Source organism: Eimeria acervulina, genomic scaffold, assembly GCF_000499425.1.
Source record: "Eimeria acervulina Houghton genomic scaffold, Eah_scaff192, whole genome shotgun sequence".
NCBI classification, from domain to species: Eukaryota; Apicomplexa; class Conoidasida; order Eucoccidiorida; family Eimeriidae; genus Eimeria; species Eimeria acervulina.
Window position 1 is genome coordinate 29,070 of NW_013550081.1, and position 18,410 is coordinate 47,479.

At 52.3% G+C, this 18,410-nt stretch overlaps 3 protein-coding genes across 3 annotated transcripts; 1 reads left to right on the forward strand and 2 right to left on the reverse strand.

Annotated features, from left to right (window-relative positions):
- Positions 1-538: 538 nt before the first annotated feature.
- EAH_00024460 (hypothetical protein, conserved) lies at positions 539-2,059 on the forward strand (the record flags this gene model as incomplete). Its single annotated transcript, XM_013396757.1, has 4 exons — positions 539-637; positions 1,293-1,499; positions 1,602-1,651; positions 1,861-2,059. 4 exons carry the CDS (start codon positions 539-541, stop codon positions 2,057-2,059), a joined length of 555 nt encoding a protein of 184 aa, XP_013252211.1.
- An 827-nt stretch (positions 2,060-2,886) lies between these two features.
- On the reverse strand, positions 2,887-5,136 carry EAH_00024470 (hypothetical protein, conserved; the record flags this gene model as incomplete). The annotated part of the gene is made up of 6 exons (XM_013396758.1): positions 2,887-2,951; positions 3,098-3,322; positions 3,556-3,685; positions 3,963-4,130; positions 4,497-4,793; positions 4,930-5,136. The coding sequence occupies 6 exons, from the start codon at positions 5,134-5,136 to the stop codon at positions 2,887-2,889; spliced, it is 1,092 nt and encodes a 363-aa protein (XP_013252212.1).
- Positions 5,137-11,359: 6,223 nt separating this feature from the next.
- EAH_00024480 (hypothetical protein, conserved) lies at positions 11,360-15,523 on the reverse strand (the record flags this gene model as incomplete). The annotated part of the gene is made up of 2 exons (XM_013396759.1): positions 11,360-15,218; positions 15,297-15,523. 2 exons carry the CDS (start codon positions 15,521-15,523, stop codon positions 11,360-11,362), a joined length of 4,086 nt encoding a protein of 1,361 aa, XP_013252213.1.
- Positions 15,524-18,410: the final 2,887 nt, after the last annotated feature.

Sequence of the window (18,410 nt, forward strand, 5' to 3'; positions counted from 1 at the left end):
TCGGCATATTCCTCCGAAGACGCTGCTATGGCGGCGGCGAGGCGTGATTCACACAGCAACAGCAGGGGCAGCGGCGGCAGCAACAACAGCAGCAACTGGATGCTGGTGCAGCTGTCGAAGCAGATGGATTTGGCCACACAGTCGCTTAAGCCCAACGCAGAGCCAACTGTCTTTCCGCCACCTTCGCCACTGTTAGCAGCAACAACTGCAGCGGCAGCAACGGCAGTAGCATTATTAGCAGTAGTAATAGTCGCAGCAGCTAAGAGAGCTTGAGAAAGAAGGCAGGAAGCGAGCAGCTAAAGTCATATAGAGAAGCAGGCTTAGACTGAGGCAGAGGACAAACGAACATAGGCAAAACTAGACAAAGAAAGTCACATCAGCCCAACGCGAGATACCAGGATGCGTGTGCATGTAGACGTCGATGGAACAAAGAGTCAAACGAACGAGGACAATTAAGAATTGAATGTAGAGGCAGAGAGTTTGTCTCAGCCCCAGTTCCCTTTCTTTGTTCAGAGAGGAGCTACACTGGAATTCGCGGATGGACGCCGTTGCCTTCTGTCTTTCACTGGTGGATCGACACCTCAAGACAAATGTGTCTTTTCTTAGACAAACGGTCCCCGAGGCCTCTTCCAAGATGGTCAGATCAGTCGCGCTGGTGTCTCATGCCTGCCCTGATTTGATGTTTCCCATGTTTGGTTGGGACTTGCGCGGTTGTGTCTCGTGTCACGTTCTGTGCCTGTTCCGCCTCTCCTATCGGCTTTTTCCCATTTGTCTTGGTGGTGTGCGTGAGCCTGTTGTTTTATGACGTTTCCGTTTTTCTCCTTGTTGCTCTCCTCTTCTCCTGCGCTTCTGTGGTTTGTCCCACGCCGCTATGCAGTCCGCCTCCTGGCGCATCCGGGCAGATGACGTGTTCATTCTCTTGTCTAAAGCTGACTGCTGCCCGCCTTTGTCAGTGTTTCTTTCCTCTCGTTCCTTTCTCTCTGACTTTCTTGATTCTCTCGCTCCATCAGCGCAGTGTCTATGCCTCTGATTGCTCCATCTCCCAGCTGCCGCACCGCACGTTTCATTTTTTTCTTTCTGCTTCCTTTCTTCTCTTCGCCTCCGTGCCTCATGCCCATGCGTCTTCATGTTACCACACCCCCTGCTGCATCTGGCGCTGCACTGGGGATGGAGTGTGTGGAGCAACGTAGGAACAAGCTGTTGGGGCTGGGGCGTAGTGAACAAAACTGAAGGGGGCAGGGGCTGTCTAAACGCGCACATGCATGGACGGGTTCCTGTGTCTGCGTTTGCAGGGTATGAGAGAGGACGACGTGCTTGCAACGCTCATGCACCAGATGTGGGCAGGCTGCTACAGCAACGCACTTTCTCTGCCGGCCTCTGTATCCATTCCGGCTCTCCCTGCTCAGGCGGCCGAGGCCCTCCTCAAACCTCACCACTCACCAATGAGGTTTCCTGCGCAAACGCTTGTCGACATTGACAAACTTGTCAAGGAATTCGCGGTCAGCGGAGGCATAAAATAGAGGGGAGAAGCGTAAGGGTCTAGGGTTTATGGTTCTGAGTTAGCGTCTTTAGGCCAGTGCGGTGTGTGGTGTGTTTTGCAGGAGGGCCGTTTGCCCTCCGATGGGGATACAACGGACTGGAGAGACACTTGGTGGTTTTGCATCTTAATCGTGTTGTGCATTTTCTGTTTTCTCCTCCTCGCTGGGAGGAAGGCAGCGAGGGTCTACAGGAAGAGGCACAAGGGGAAGGTGGGGGTGCGAGAAAAGGCTCCCCTTACAAGCCCCAAGTACTTATAGTGCGCCCCTTTCACCCCTTAGCTCTCTCAGTGCCGCAACGTCTCCTGCGCCGTTCCCCTTGCAGGAGCGGCGCTAACTCCTGTTGCCGCAGCGAGGCATTCTCTACTGCTGCAGCAGCACAGGACTTCTGTGCTACTGCAGCAGCGGAGGACTTGTCTGGTGCTGGTGGAGCGGGGGACTTTGCTTTACCAGCATCAGACTTTTTTTCTCGCAAAGCAATGGAACTGTACCAGACTGAACGTGGGCTGAGCTGGAGTGGGTGATGCTACGGTGAAGGTTGATTTTGGAATGCAACACTTCGGTTTAGATTACGCTTAGTCCAAAAAGAAATATGTGCGGCGTTGTGCAGCCAGAATATGCTTCTACGGCTGCAAGCGCCTGGTCGTCGTACCCAGTAGCAGCAGAAGGCAGCAGCAGCAGAAAGCAACAGCAGCACGGCCGAGAAAACAGCGGAGCAAAGTGCTGCATTTGCGGTCTGTTTGTGTCTTGTCGGCATGCGTATTGGCTGCCGTGAGGGAGTTTGTCCCTCTATACCCACTTCCTACACCTCCTACTTGCTTGTTTCGCGATGTCTTGTCCACTTTTGTGTTTTCCCATTACTTTGTTGTGCGTTGGTTTAGATGCTTCGATGAAGTTCCCAGTAGTCCTTTGGCTCTTGGGTCGCTCTATGTCTCTTTGCTGTTTCCGTTCTTACCTTGTCTGTGCTTTTGTTTTTGCTTGCTGTTCCTGCTGTTTGCTTGTTTATGCTCTCCACCTTATGGGGCCGTTCATGCCAAGAAGGCTTTGCTTCAGAGCGCGCGGGTCGGACCACGGTGAACACAAGTATGAGTCGTCGTCATCCTCAGCGAATGCCTAGAGACAAGTTAAGTGTACAGGCAGCGCAAGGGGTGGCCACTGCAGTGACCAAAGGAAAACGACGAACGAGAGCAAAAGGCAGCATGAAGCAAGGAGAGACAGAAAGGGTCCTGGACGTGAAGGGCAAAGACAGACCGGCAAAAAGCACGCAAGGAGCGAAACGAACGAGGCAGACGGTAGCGGCAGCAGCCACACAGAAAAAATCTGTGCAGAAACACGTCGGGACAATTTAGAGTCAGAGGCACAGAGAGGAGACAAAGACGACAGGGCGCCGACAGAATGCCCGTGCAGGGCATCTGTCTGCAGCAAGCATACCGAAGCACTAACCACCTCGTGCTGCGTGAAATTCACTGGTTCAGAAGACAGGCTAACGTGGGATAAAGGCGAAAGGAAACAAGAGATAGCCGCAAGGCGGATAACGAGAAGCAAAGTGCAACTAGGCAGACCCCAAGACTGCCGACAACAGTAAAAGTCCGTGGAGGAGGCCCCGCAGGGGGTCGCAGGGACGCCGCCGGAATATATGGGCAGGTAGCAGGCAGGAAGACGCAGCTGAGGCAATAGCAGGTTTTGGGGGGATTGACGGACTTTATCCTCTTGTCTCTTCTTGTGACAGTACGCCAGCACAGCCTTGTGCGTCTCTGCATCCATCCGAGGCTCGCGGACGGGGGGTCCTGCAGCAGCAGCAGCAGATGCCGCAGCAACAGCAAAGGCTTCTGCGCATTTATGCGCAGGGAAGAGCGAACAGGAAGAAAGGCAGGCGACGAGAGGCCATGAATTCCTCCTTGCATTTCCTTAAGAAAAAACACCCCCGCCTTGAACAGGCCGATGGGCAGGACCTGAAGCTGCGCTTATCTTCAACTTAGGGTGTTTTGCAGGTTCTAGAGGGGAGATTCAGATATCGTACCCGCATTCTTAGGCTGCAGCCGCACCACTGTCCTTGTCTTCTCGTTTGTTCCTAAATATTTGCTGAGGCACTCCGTCTTGTGCAGCTGCTTTCCCGTCCACCAAAGACAGGCATTCTCTAGAGTGATATTCTGTAACAACACCAGCAGCAGCGGGTGCAGCAGTTTCCGTTAAGCCATTAGGTGCAGCCAGACTTGCAATTGGAAGGCAGGAAATCAACGGTGCAGCCTGCCAAGGGGCAGCGGGACAGCTGTGGTATTGTCTTCAGTCGGAACCAAAGGGACAAGCCCATCCATACTGCGCTTTATTTTGCATTTCAGCAGGGACAGCAGCAACCGCAATAGCACCAAAGGCTTTTCGGAAGGCGTTTTGGAGGGAACGTTTTTGCATTTGTTTCCTCTTGAGTACCTGTGAAATATCCTGGCCACCGGTAGTCTCCTTATCTTCCAAGAGAAGGCGAGCGGGCTCCCAGCACGGCAGGCCGTGGTTTGCAGGGTAGGCGATTTGCAACGCCCCCCGCAGCAGATTAAGCGTCTCTTGTACCGCCTCCAGCAGCAATGCTTCCCGACGCTCAACCTGTACAGACACCCCGGGGAAACGGGTGAGAGGCGGAAGCAGTTGCCTGCCTGTGCCCCAACGCAGGACGCATTAATTCCACGGAGCATAGGCGCAAACAGAGCAGTCAGCCCTCTTTTCTCCCCTTCAAGGTTAAAGACTCCTTGGAATGATCCCAATATATTGGGGCACGACAATGCATGCATTTAGGGTATACAGGCGGTTGCGCTTCACGTTTGTGTTCCTCGACGTCTACCTAGAATCTGCACATGGGTGGGTTTCACGTTTCTTCCCCTCGCCGTCTGCCTAAATTATTCAGAACCTCTGATATCTCTGATATTTATCTGTTTTTTGAACTTCCGTTCATCTTGTTATGCGCCTGTCTACCTCGTTGCTCATGTTCTGCGCCGCAAGTGCCTGGGACAGAAGTGCTTCCTCTTGCCATGAAGTGTGCACTGCACTTTCTCCCCAATCCCCCCCCCTCACACCTTCTACCACTTTCACCCTCAAGTGCTGTTGTTGATGCACCTTCTTGTGCGACAGGGCCTCTCTGGCCTCTGCGCAGGTGCGAAGAATGACGTCGGCCACCTCTTTGGGAGGGGGCAATCCAGTCCTGTAAAAATGCGGGTCAGGATTTGTCGGGGGGCCCTCGGGGTAAACGTTTAAGTTGGACAGCTTGGCCACCTGAGGGTGAACAAACCGTAGACCAAGTCTAGATCCACAGGCTGAGCGCTTCCCCCTAGACCGCAACAAGTGTGCAAACCACCGCTTTCTTTACCCTACACGAGAGGAGACATGAGAGGAGCCACGAGGTACTGACTTCTTCTGTCAGTCCTCTAGTTTCTTCTGGTCTTAAGGGTCCATATGTTGCCACCGCCTCTGCGGCATCTGCCACCTTCAGTGCCTTCAGCCGCGTGAGATGCAGTGTGGTGACAGCTGAAATAACATCTTTCACTGTCTCGCTTGTTTTTGTCTCAAACAGAAACTGATGTTGTTCATCCGCCGTTTTTACATGCAGTAACACCATTTTGGCAGCAACTCTCCTTGAGGCCAGGGCGTGGCTACTACTGGTGGCGTGAGAGCAAGCAGGGTCTGCCAGTCAGAACAAGAAATTGCATGTGCTGGTTCTTGAGAAACTTAGTAAATATTTGACGAGCAGAATGCGTGGGAAAACAGTGCCACTGGGATACGCACAGCTCCACGGCCTTTAATGGTCGTGGGGCGACGCGACACTGAGTAGCCCGAAACGGGGCCCTAGGGAGCCAGGACGAGGTGTAGCACTTGAAAGTCTAGAAAAACGCTCTCAACATAGATATTCATGCAAATTACCATGATTACGTAGATTGTGTTAGTGGTAAAGGTAGCTTTCTCAAGAAAAGCCGTAGTCAGTAGTCATACCTAGGTCGGGTATGGTTCCGGGGGTCACTTCGTGCGCATACCCACCTGCCACAGGGTGACTTTCCCAGCATGCACATTCCCACAATTGTGGAGCAAAACATTATTGGTGTGCATTTATGAGTTCAATTACTCCGGCATAATTGTCAGCATAATTGTCTAGTTGATCTGCTTTTACGCAATAGGGCTGAACGCGGTGAATTTCCCTCAGTTCCGGCCGTCCCATAAGTTGCCGAGGTCGGAGTTGTGCTAGCTCGGTTTGCTTAGGCTGAAGTTGCTCATTTCTACACAATATCCACCTTCATCTCTTTATGAAATTTTGCATGTAAGAAGTGGCGTTGTCCGGATTCGTCCGTACAGAAATGGGCGTGGGTTCCAGTATCGAGAGCGAAGAGGAATCCAAATGTCTGGTTGTGATAACTTCCCTCTCTTCTACTTGACCTTTTATTCAAAGCTAAAGCTTATGCTGCAGATGGTTATTTGCTCTCTGTGCTCACCGTCTTGTGATGGGATCTCGCTCCCAACTAATCTCGCTCGCACGCAATGTTGGCTTTTCTTGACTAAGTATTGACTTTTTCCATACTGACTCACAGACCACGAATGCGTTGGCTTTCTCAGCTGAATTGGCACTTATTTGTGGATCAAATGTCCTCTGCCACTGAAACCCACACCGAAATTTCTCGGCATCCGTAATGATTTACTCGGAAAAGTGCGTAAAACCCAAAACAGACCAAGCTTGGCAGGGCGTAACGCGAAGGAAAACAGCTAATTATTGTTGTTAACGTCTTTTGCTTAAACGTGGATACTGTCACTTAAGTAGACAAAGTATCGGCAAACTCCGTGTTTAAGATACACTGACCGGTGAAATGCTAATCGAATTTGGAGCTAGCTGGTTCATCTCGAAATGCGTGCCACAATGAAAGGTACAATGAATTGTAAAATTAGCAAAAAGATATTGTTTCTTTTACTCTATTTTCCCCTTAAACTATATGATGATTCAAGATCGAGTCCAGGTGAACTGGATGTATTGTTTACACGCAGATTTTGACTTCGTTATACATGTGTTCGATTCCTACTGAAGCTAATACGTTTTTAGCTTATTGGTGAAGTCAGGTTCTTTAAAGCCTGAGATGAAAGATTTGCAACCTCGTCAGGCGATTCTTTATTGCTGGAAGTTGCTTTTCTGACTTTTTTCAGGAGCTTGCGTGTTCCGCTCTAGTCCAGACCAAGGGCCCGAAGGTAGATGTCGAAGCAGCGTCATAAAAGGTACGGTTGCCAGTCTCAGCAATAGCCAGGCTAAAAGCATAGAAGCGAGAATACTGTCTACAAGGCCTAGGAATAATGCGGTGGCGCATTTCCTTATACCGGAGGATCTTTACATCTACTAGAAGCTACAGTGCAGAGACAATGATCTCGGTTTACTCTCCTCGCCACGGCACCCAGTGGGTAACTCGTCCTCTTTACGTATAGACCATTTTCATCCGTTCACCAGACTTATTTTTAGGCTTCCGAGTCGTTTTCTGAGTCATCTAACAGACTCCAAAACAGGGCAGACTTAGTCGCCGGGGAAATGACGGCCGCAGGCTAGAATTTAAGCTTCAGGAGATGCGTTTGGCCTTCATGTTTTCTGCAGAGCATCCAAGCACCCAGCGGTGAGTACGCACTCCCACAAGTCAACGAAAAAAAACAGAATGTATAGCATAGGTTAGCCTTATGGGATTCTTTACTGGCCTTCTCCGCTATAAGCGTTTCGAAAAGCGCCGTGACCTGTTTCGAGGGAAACGCCGTGGCCGGCGTGCATATGTGTTTGCGACAGGATAGCGGAAAGCGTCTATTGCACCCATAGTACCAGGTCCGAAAAAGTATCAGTCGTGTTAAACGGGAGTTATCGTGGATAGGCACCAAAACACTGCGTCTGAAATGTTGGTGCGCTGAAGAGAGTAACTGTCGCCTTGCGGTCACATGAGTCGTTAACATACGCCGTGTGCACGTTTGAAAGTATAACGCTACCACAAAAAATCGATTTGCACAACTAAAATGCTGTTCAAACTGAGGGGCGCTTTGGTCCATTTGACCTGTTCGAGGTAGCAATTTGTCAATTTGTCAGCAAGTAGGAGTCGCACTACACAATAATTTCTCAGGCATTGCGGTGTAGTGGCACTCCTATACCACTACAGCGTAATTTTTGAGGTGCACTGGGAGCGCCCGCGAGAAACATTCGGGGGAGGCACCGCCCCAACAGGCTCGTCGGTTTGCGCAACCAAAATGTTGTTCACATGAAGGGGCGTTTTGCCCATTTGACCCTTTTGAAGCAAAAATTTGTCGGAATGTTGTTTAAAGTTTCCAGTCTAATATTAATAGTGAGGCACGCGCTGCATCTCCTTTGCTGCGCCAGCACGACTAGATACTCCCGTTATCACGAAAAAACTTGGTAATTTCCGACTGGGCCGAAGGCCCACATCCATTCTTCCCGAAATCCTGTCAGCGAAGCTCAGTCCTACAATTCTGTGCTTTATTTGGTATTTTTTGAGGGAGTTGGAGTGGCCAGCCATTCTTTGCCTAACGCAGCAGCCGAAGGGCACCTCCCGGAGCAGCAGAACGAGTTGTTGTTCTTTTTACTAAAGGCCCCGACCACGCACCGTGCAGCGGTTTATAAATTTAATATTTGAGGGTTTTGGTGTGGGGTATACACGGTCTTGTCTGCTTCAACCGCTTTGCTGTGCGTGGCCCCCCCGTGCAGCTATCGGTGCCCGCCCGTCATTCACCACTGGTACATGGTACGCCCGTACAGCCTACTTGAACAAAGGCGCGCGTGTACATAATTTATGCGCCTTTCAAATCCATCTGAATTTAAAATGAAGGGAACAAAAACTCAATATGCGTCCTTGTTGGATGCGGAGGAGTCTCGCGTCGACATGGCGGTCTTTGCTCTGTACCCCGGCGGTGACCTTCCTCGCTACGAGGAAGAGGCGGAAAGAAAGCAGTGAGTTACTCATCGTTCTGCATTCCCAACTCTAGACCTTCACAGGGGATCCACAATGTCGGAGCTTACGGCCTGTCTCTACTCACACTGCGTAGTCATACTGTGGAGCCCTGAGCAAGTCGACCGTCTCGCTGTAGCAGCACTCGTTTCATCTATTCACTCCACAGAATGTAAACGTAGCGGCTTCTCAATCTGCATCCCAGCCCCAGTTCATGCGCCCGTGACTGCGTGGGAATGTACGAAGTGGTTCCTCATCTAGTAACTAGGATAAATTCATGCTCTTATTTGCGAGCGAACAGCATGTGCAGCACACACGTGCCAACTATTTTCTTTAGTTGCTTAGGCATGTAAATGCACATGCACTTGCGTAGGATGTGACACGGGATGAGGACGAGACTGCAGAGTTTGCCTGGAATCACTACCATGAATTCCAAATAGTTACGACGCCACATGCCAGCATGCCGCTGCTCGCAGTTCATCCCCTATCTATCTAGCTACTGGTTTCGGAAGCAACGGGAATCTCTTCATGTCTTGCAGAAAAGAGTCCGCCCTCTCCTCAACAAATCGAGAAGTCGTCGCCTTGTCTTGTCTCTCACTTGCACACGACTACATGAATGAGAACCGCGAAACCTATCAACGTCTGGCCAGGGGAAAGTCCCCTCAACACGTGAGCACTTAAGAAGCCTGAATAGTGAACTCGAATACCCCATTTCCCGCAAAGGCTTCCACCAGACATGTATATACTTTTAGTGAGTTAGAGCGCGTATGCTTCGATCGGGAAGTGTCTTCGCGTATTACGCTGAGCGAGAAATTCTTCCTGTGCTTTTTGCAAAGCATGGGCCACCTATGGAAGTGCAGAGGCAACGAACGAAAATGACAGTGGCTGAAAGTGTTCTTCTGTGGGATCCTTTAGGGCATGAGAGAAGACGACGTGCTGGCTTCTGTACTGCACCAGATGTGGGCGGGCTGCTACAGGAACGCCCTGTCTCTCCCAGACCCCATCTCAATCTCAGCTATGTCTTCTCAGACGGCCAAAGACCTCTTCAAGCCCAAGGACACCCCTGAGAGGTTTTCTGCTCCAACTCTGCAGGCCCTTGACCACGCAATCAGGCGATTTGCGGTCATCCGAATCCTAACATTGCATCCCAGGCTTCACGCTTTAACTCCCTTATCGTAACTACTGAATCCACTTTAAGAATAGCCTGAACAGAAGATTTAGAGCAGTCCAACTTCTGGGCTGGTGCCTCGTTGCAGTTCAGTGCGCGCTTATGGGTGTTGCGGTTGTTTTCCAGGAGGCGAACTCGCCTGATGTAAGTGGCCCTCCCACCTACAACGCTAGTGTCGCTGTCGTCGTTGCAGCTGCTTGTCTCGTAATCATTGTCGAGTTGTTTATGTTTTTCGTGCGGTATATTTCAAAGAGATTGCAGAAGGCGCCACAAGAGGTCCCGAGCGCTGTAGGCGTCACGGAAAGCACGTCTCAAAATGAAGCACCTCCGCAGAGTTCACTGCACTGGAAAGGTCCCTCAAAGGAGAATTCAAAGGTGGCGGGTGTTCGAGGGATGGCACCGTGCAAGCAAAGGAGCAGTCTGCGTAGGGGCAGCACAGCGGCATCCTCTAGGGCTGCTTCTGGAGATGCCCCTCAAAGATCCTCGTAGACAGCCCCCGTGCAGCGCAGCAATACGCGCCTCTACCGCCGAAGGAGGATAGACGTTGCCTGCTTCTTTGCAGTGCCGGACGCACGAAAGGGGAGAGAGACAATTAAGTAGAGCCAAACAAAAGCGAGCGGCTACCGCTGAGTACATGTAGCAAGGCGGACAACCACGCGGAAGGAGCCCTCCAAGTAACGGAGAATAAGAACTGCCCCTTGCTGTGTGGGCAGTGCTTAAAGTAGTTGATACGCAACACAGCTGTCGTTGAAAGGGTTTGACTAGACATCTGAACTATCGCGTCCCGCTAAGGGAGATATTACCCACCTAGCCTCTCCCTACTCCATTTTGCTTTGTCCCTTTTTCAAAGAGAGGAAACCGCTGCTAATGGGATACACACGACCAGAATGCCACACAGCCCATCCGCTAAGTTTTATTCTTTTCGTACGTGAAACAAGAACGGAAACCGCGCAATGGTCCAGGCATGCAGCAACACTCATACAAGTTTCTCGATGCCCCTGTTACACCCCCTCCCCCCCACCCATTCTTCGTTCTTGTCTCTAAACTAAGGCATTCAAGGTTCAGTGCACAAAATTAATTGGGAGTCAACCGTAGGGTCACTCTGCAATTGGTAGATGTCCACTACGGGCTCCTTCAGTGCCTAACGCACACGAGGTGCTTCTTATAGCGCCCTGCAGGCCGCTGTGGCAGTCAAATCCTGTAGTGCCTCATCGTAGCCACGGCAGCACAAAAAGCAGCAGATACGCAGACTGAAAGGACCACCCAGCCTGCCCACAGTGGGTTGTAGCGACCGCACAGCAAAAGCAATAAGGGGAGCCTAAAAGCCTACAGGGCATTTAAGCCAAAAGTGTGAAGATGGATACAAAAACAAAAGCTTCGAACTGCGTCAAAGGAAAAGGTCTTGCCTGAAAGGAGTTTGCGATAAAGATCTCCTGAAGGACCCAATGCAGCGTGTTGATGTTGTTGCTGCTGTACAACCGCAGCTTCGTTACTGAGTCCTTACTGAGATGAACTGAAGACTAAGTAGTAATCGGGGATGTACGGGGGGGCTCAGGAGAGTAAGTGAAATTTAAGGCTGCAGTAAGCAGAGCAACTGTAGGAGACATGCATAGCACAAGGGAGTGGCGCCTCCTGCTAGGGCAGCTACGGCGACAGCCACGAAAACATTGGCAACAGCGGCAAATACAGCGTGCGGCTCATTCTCTCTACTGAGCTCTCTCTTTCGTGTGTGCAAGGTCAACCTCCTTCGCTAGGGCGAGAAGCCTATTGATTTCAGAATGCAGTTTTATCCCTTCCTTGGTGTTTTGCAGCATTTTCTGCGGCCAGTCGGGGTCGAGGGCGCTGCAGCCAAGGGTCCAGTCTTTGTCGAGCACGTACACCGGAAACGGACCTTCTTTCTCCACCCGTGCACCGCTGATCAATGAGGCCACTTCTGCTGCTGGGTAGGTGTCTCGGCTGAGCTGACCTATGTCCCGAAGCCTCTCCAACCGCCTTCTTAACCTCTCCGCACGAACAGGAGTGGGCGGCCTCTCTATTACTGCTGCCCCTATTCCTCGTTCAGGCTCTGTCTCTGCCCCAAGCCGTTGCAGGGGAAAAGGAGTACGGCGAAGGGGATGCAAGAGTTGTGGTGTCAAAGCACTTTGCATGCTTCTAGCTGAGGAAACATCCGAAGTTACATTCGTGCTATTACTGCAAAGATCTGTGGGACTCGTTTCGCTGCCTTCCAACTTGTTTTGGCCTGATGCTGCTGCGGCTGCAGCTGCTATCGGTAGTGCATGGGCACCCTCAGTTCCCCAGCGTGCTTGCAGCTGAACTGGATGCGGCTGCTGCACCTGCTGGTCATGACTCGCTGCACTGCAAATCTGGAGCAAAGACGCTTGGGAACTTTTTCGGAGAAGCAGGGCCCGGCGAGAAGCCTCAGCTGCCTGCTGCCCTGCGGGAGACCGACGGCCAGGAGCAGCCTCCTCTTGCTGCCGAGGTGTGAATGCACATGTAGAGCTCGGGGTCCTCGAAGGACCGTCGCAGGGCGCTGGGTCCCAGAAGGACACCTCACGACTCGCGCGTGGCGAACAACACCAGTCTTGTTTGGGGACTGCAGGATCGGCTGCTGTAGAAGCAGCCGGATCTGCGCAGGGGCAGGGGCGCCGAAGGGGCTGCACCTTCTGCAGCTGATAGGCCTCCGACTGCTCAGCCACTAAAGTGGCTTGTTGCTGCTGCACCTGTTGGCGCTGATGAGCAGCATCAAATGCATCAAAGGGAGGCGGAATATTGCCGCCACAAAACGGACGGGCTGCAGCTGCTGCAGCTGCGGCCCCTGCTGCGTTTGCAGCAGCCGCTTCCGCTTCTGCTGAGAGATGGACTCCAAAGAATGTTCGTTGCCTCTCCTTCGGCACTTGCCGCTGCTGCTGCTCGTGTAATACCAGTTGTTGCTGTTGCACCTGATGCTGCTGGCTAGGCGCTGAAAGGCGCCGCTGGAGCCTCCTAGGAGACTCTGATCGAGTTGTCGCGTATACGCCAGTCTGTGAGATATGGGGTACGGGCCTTTGCAATCGCTGCAGCAACCGCTGGCGCTGTTGTTGTTGCTGATGCTGATCCAATTCACATGCAGGAAGTTGCTGCACCATGCAGCTCGCCTGCATTTCTGTGACTGGAAAGGGAGGCACGGACCGCTGCAGCAGCGACTGCTGAACGGGCCGTTGCCCTAGCAGTTGTTCCTGCAGTACCTGCTGGCGCATCCTCTGTTCGTGAGCCTGCCGTTGCTGCTGATGCTGCATGGGAGATATACTGGGTTCAGAAAGCAACGCAGTATTCCGCTGCTGCACTCGCGGTTGATCATCATACAGGCCTGCATCATGGTGCCGCTTTTGCTGCTGCTGCCTTCGGGGCGCCCGCAAAGAGCAATTTGTTCCTGTGGTCAGCAGGAAACTAAGCCTCTGAGAGACGGAGGACACAAGGGCTTCGGCTGAAGGACCAACGGTGTCTGCCGCAGTTGATGCGGCAGCACCTACCATTGCTGCAGCCAGCTCTACAGCAGCAACAGCAGCAGCAACGGACGGAGAGCCACCGGCGGCTCCTGTGTGAGGGCCTTCGGAACAGCCCGGTGGCAACTGAGGCATCTGGTGCTTGTCTTTTCCTGCACGCGTTGGGGAATGGTGTAGCCGCTGCAACTGTACTGGCTGGGGTTGGTGCTGCGACGGTGAATGCGCCTTTGACTGCAGTTCAGCATGCGCCATACCTAAACTTTCATTCTGCTGTTGCTGTTGACGGTCCAGTTGCCGCTGACGCGTCTCCTCAGAAGTCTGGCCGTTGACGTCTGTGGCAGCAGCTTCCCGCACAGCAACGGCACCACTGGCCTGGGCAGCATATTCGTCTACAGAAGTGGTGCATACGCCAGAGACAGCTGCGGCAGCTTTTGCTTTTGATCCACTACCACATATTGCGGGTGGAGTGTTGGGTGGGTGCCTGCTGCGTTTCTCGGTGTCATTCCCATCTTCAACCGCAGCAGGTGTAGGAAGCGAGGAAACGCATTTGTCATGCGTTGCCCCAAAGCCTCCACCCAGCTGAGGCAAACTTCGTAGCCCTGCATCCTCCAGTTGTCTGCGGTGCAGCTGCTGCTTCTGGGTGTTTTGCACCTCGGTTATTGAGCTCGCAGGCCTCGACACTACAGAGGGCTCCGCGAGCCTGCTAGCAAGACGAGAAGGGACAACCTTGGGCACAGCGGCGCTCGTTGCCATTGCTGCCGCCTTCGGGACTGCTGCGCTTGCAACTGTTGCTGGATGTTGTGGCACCACAGTGGATCGCGGTGTTCGTGAAGCTACGGAAGACCAAAAATGGCCTGCTGCGCTTGGCTGTTGCTCCCTTTGCAGTTGCTCTTGCAATGCTGGCTGCTGCTGGTCCTGGCGTGCTGGCTGCTGGCGCCCCTGTGATTGCTTCTTCAGGTGATGTTGATGTAGTGTTAACTGTTTGTGCCAGTCCTTTCTGCATGCTTGGATATTAACTAGGTCGGGGCCCTCCCATTCGTCTGTTGCATCAGCAGCAGCCCCTGCACGCCTGACGGGTCGTGAAGGAATCCCTGGTTTTCTTTCTGCTGCAGAATTAACTGAAATAGTCGCCGTTGCTTTTGACTGTTCTCTAGCAGATACCCCCGTCACCAACTCCAAAAATGGCAGCTGCATGGCTATTTTTGCAGCACGACTGATATCACCTCCGATCGCATGCTGGCCTGCACCAACAGCACCCCCAGTGACAGCACATGTAGCAGCAGCTGCCACTGTTGCTGCAGGTAACGGCGCAGCTAAGGAATAATCTGTTGCTGCAACTGCATCGGCAACGCCACAGGGGCTGACTGCAGAAGCTCCCCTTCCCGGGAGTGGAGATGCTGCATCGCTACCCCATCCTCTTGGAGACTTGGTTGTTGGGCGGTGCGAACCTTGCCTGCTGCTGCAGTTGCTGCTGCAGAGCATTGAAGGCTCCAGCGACTTGGCGGAGTGCACAGAATAGAGGCCTGAAGTGCTGCAGCCTGAAGTCGAGAACATCAGCGGCTGCGAGCGGTCGCTGCTGTGGCTGCTGCTACAGTCGCTGTTGCTGGTGCTGCTTCTGCGGCTCCTGCTGTTGCTGTGGCCGCTGCTGTAGCCAGGTGTCCCGAGTATAGGAGCATTTAGACCTGCAGAAGCACCTGAGTTCCTGCCACTAACCCCTGTGCAGCAGCAGCTGCTGCTGCTGCTGCTGCTGCCGCCCCCAGTGTAAGGTATAGCGAGACCATTGTTGTTGACTGATCCCAGCAGCAGCATCAACTGCCTTTCTTGACGCTCGTGCTGTTGTTGGAGTAGCCGCTGCCTTGCGTATTTTTGCTTCCGTGAGTCTTGGTCTTGCTGTTGCAGTAGGAGCTGCAGCCTTTCATGCTTTAGGTCTAACTGCTGCTGCAACTGTTCGTGTTTCTGGAACTGAGGCCGAATGGATTTGGGGGGCAGCGGTCCATTTGGAAAAGTGTGTTGTTGGGAGGGCAGCTCTACCAGCTGTTGCTGCTGTTGCTGACGTTTGTTCGGCTTTTGGCTCCTGCAGCGCCTGCATAAAGCATCATGCCGAAGCTTGTGAGCTTGGAATTTCTGTTGTGCACAGGGTGTAAAGTGCTGCAGTACTCACCTAAACCACCTAATAATGGGGAAACAGCTGCCCCCTAGACAGCGAGGCTTCCATGGCCGTCGTTCTGCTATTGCAGTGGCAGGTGGTGTCGCAGGTGTTGCGACAGGCACTGCAGCTGCACGAGGAGGGCATAGGGATTGTAGTGTTCTAGCTGCTGAAGATTCTGGGTCTACAGTGAAAGAGCTGGAAGGCCGACGCATCCCAACTTCAGGCAGGCTTGCGAACATTTCTTTCCGGCCCATTGGTGCCGCTGTAGACTGTGCCTGTTATTACGCGTACCACTTGCTACCGTGGTAGCTGCTGCGGCTCTTGCACTTCTTGACAGCAGCGTTGGTATTAAGGGTGAATTGATCGATCCAAGAGCCTGATTTGAAGCCAGAGCATGGTGGCGCCTTTGCAGCGGCTGTATTTGCTGCTGGTGGTGCACGTCGGTGACAACGAATAAGGTAGTACGGCCTTTGTACGCTGCTTGTAGAGGCTCCAATTGCGTATTTGTACCGAAATACCTCAAAGAAAAAACTTAAGAGGTGCGTTGGCACCTGGTATAGCGCTGAAGTGGACCGTTTGTCCTCCTGTCTGGCCTCTCGCTAAGTTCTACGGGGGAGAGAGGACTCGCCAGGGTCCACAGGCTCGGGATGAAGGGTTGCAGCAGAGGTACCGTCGGTGGACCTTTAAAAATTTTGTTAAATATGACAACTGCCTTTGCGACAAAGACAGTTTTCTCGGTGGCGACACCGCGTTGGTGACACCCGTGGTCTCCCTACCCACCACCCCGACGATTGTGCATATGGCGAAGGGACTCGACTGAATTACTCAGCACAAAAAAAGCAAAAACGCAGGAAGGAAAAATAAAGGGGGGGAGCTAGGGAAACATCAGGAGGAACATATTTGTTGATGGACTCGTAGGTTGTCCACCGTTGCCGCCGGGAGCCCCCGTGGCGGCCAAGTGACCCACGTGTTGTGGTGAAGCAACGAAGGGAAAGATGAAGACTTCTGAAATATCACTCAGTATTGTTTTTTTATTTGGTATAAATGCTATTCATTCTTGGCCTTGTTGCCTTGCACCTGAACGTGTGGAGTTCGCCAACATATACACCCCTCAAGCCACCCCTCTGCCAGGGTTGAGGTCCTCAGTCGTGTAAGACACTCCGCCTTTCTTCGCGGGAAGTTCCTACTTCTTTCCTGTATTTGTCAACTCGTCCATGAGTTGTGCTTAATAGATACCAGTCAAGGCCAAATCGTGAAGCGAACCTCCCATTTCTCGGTGACTCCAGTCGGCGATGCAGACGCCCGTGCAGTTCCGCGGCCGCAGAGAGCAGAGCCACAGAACCCAAAGTAGAAAGACAGTAAGTAAATAGAGAACAATTTGCCATTTTGAAGAACTCCCAAACACTATGGGATGATGAAGACATGCGCCAGTGTTGAGGCAGCAACAAGCGCGGAAGCAGCAACAAACTCCTCCAGTGAAGTCGTCCCCACAACTCCACTTTCATAAAGATCACCCTACCTCTTTTCAGTTATGGAGAAGATCATCGGTGCGTCTCTTGTCGTCTGCAGACGAATGCATGCATAAGCCTGCCCGCGTGAGCATGCACATGCGTACGTACTTCGGCAACCTGAACCTTCAGGCAAGTTCGTGTGTTTGTTCTTGTGATTAGGCTGGGTTTAAGTGTGTGTGTATGCAGATGACTCGATTTTCTCATATACAAGGGTATGCATGCATGTGAATATTTAGGGAGCGGATGCACATATATTTAATGCGTGTCCTCCTCCTACTCTATGCGTGAAAGTATGCACGCGCAGATTCAGTCATGCATAAATAAGGTCGTTATGTACGAAAACACTAAGAATATCTTCTTGATAAGCATATCCTCTTCCTGAAAGATACATTGTACGCTTGCGCACAAATGGAGGGAAGTGGCAAACATCTGGGTGTAGAGGAGTGCGCCGGCAGGTCTTTGCATGCTGACGCTTTTATTGCTGAGCGTATGTATACTTGTCTTAAACGAACATAAGAAGTGGAATTGTTGACACGCTCTCATGCTCGTTTAAGACAAGTATACTTAAGCCCATCAATAAAAGCGTCAGCATGTAAAGACTTGCCTACGCAGTCCTCCACACCCAGATGTTCGTCACCTCCCTCCAGGTGCGCGCAAGCGTACGATGTCGGGAAGAGGAGTATCAAGAAGATCCTTTAAGTGTTCTTCTCTTTGTCTATCTTTGCCAAGAAACAGACAAAATGGCATATTGAAGAGCTCGTTTTGACGTGATTACAAATGCGTTGCTGTCCTGAAGTGCAGTGCATACAAGGAACTGGGCCTGGCAAAATGCGCTCCTCACACGCAGTCAAAGACACCCAACACGCCGAAGAGAGACAGCAGCAACAACAGTAGCAACCACAGCGGCCACCAGTGACGCCATAGCAGCTGCAGACGCTGCTTTAGGACGCATGCACCCTGAAAACCTCCAAGGTGTCAATAATCCGTGAAAGTCGAGCAGGAGAGAGGCGGATAAGGGAAGGAATGTGTGCCTTGGCCTCGTCGGGGGTGCGGGGAAGCAGATTAACCAACAACGCCAGTTCAAACTGCTGCAGGTCCCCTTCCCGCTCAAGATGCCTGCAATCCCACAAGGAGCAGCAGCAGTAGCAGCACTTCTGCAATGGCTGAACTGCAGGCGACATGCATGCACGCACCAACACCTGCAGTTGTAGCAGCAGCATTAGCCTCAGCAGTAGCAGTGCAAGGCCAGCACCAACAGCAGCCCCTGTGGCTAATAGTGGGCCGTGCTCATACTTGCGAATCTCCACAACAGCCGTCCTGACGGTCATCTTCCCAAAGCGCGAAGAATACTCGTAAGAAGCTTTTATTAGACTGCGGAAAATACACCCGGGATCAACAAAAGCAAAAAACACAAGACGGGCGCATCATGTGCCCTGCGTCTGCCGCTGCCAGCAGTTAATTGATGTAACATGGGAATGATGTAACAGCAACAGCAACACTAACAGCTTATGCTGCTGCTAACGTGGGAAGCGATGGTGGGAACTGCTGCCGCAGGAGGCCGGAGCTGGTAGCCTGCGTGACTCCTTCCTCAGTTAGAGTTTACCCCAAGTAAGAC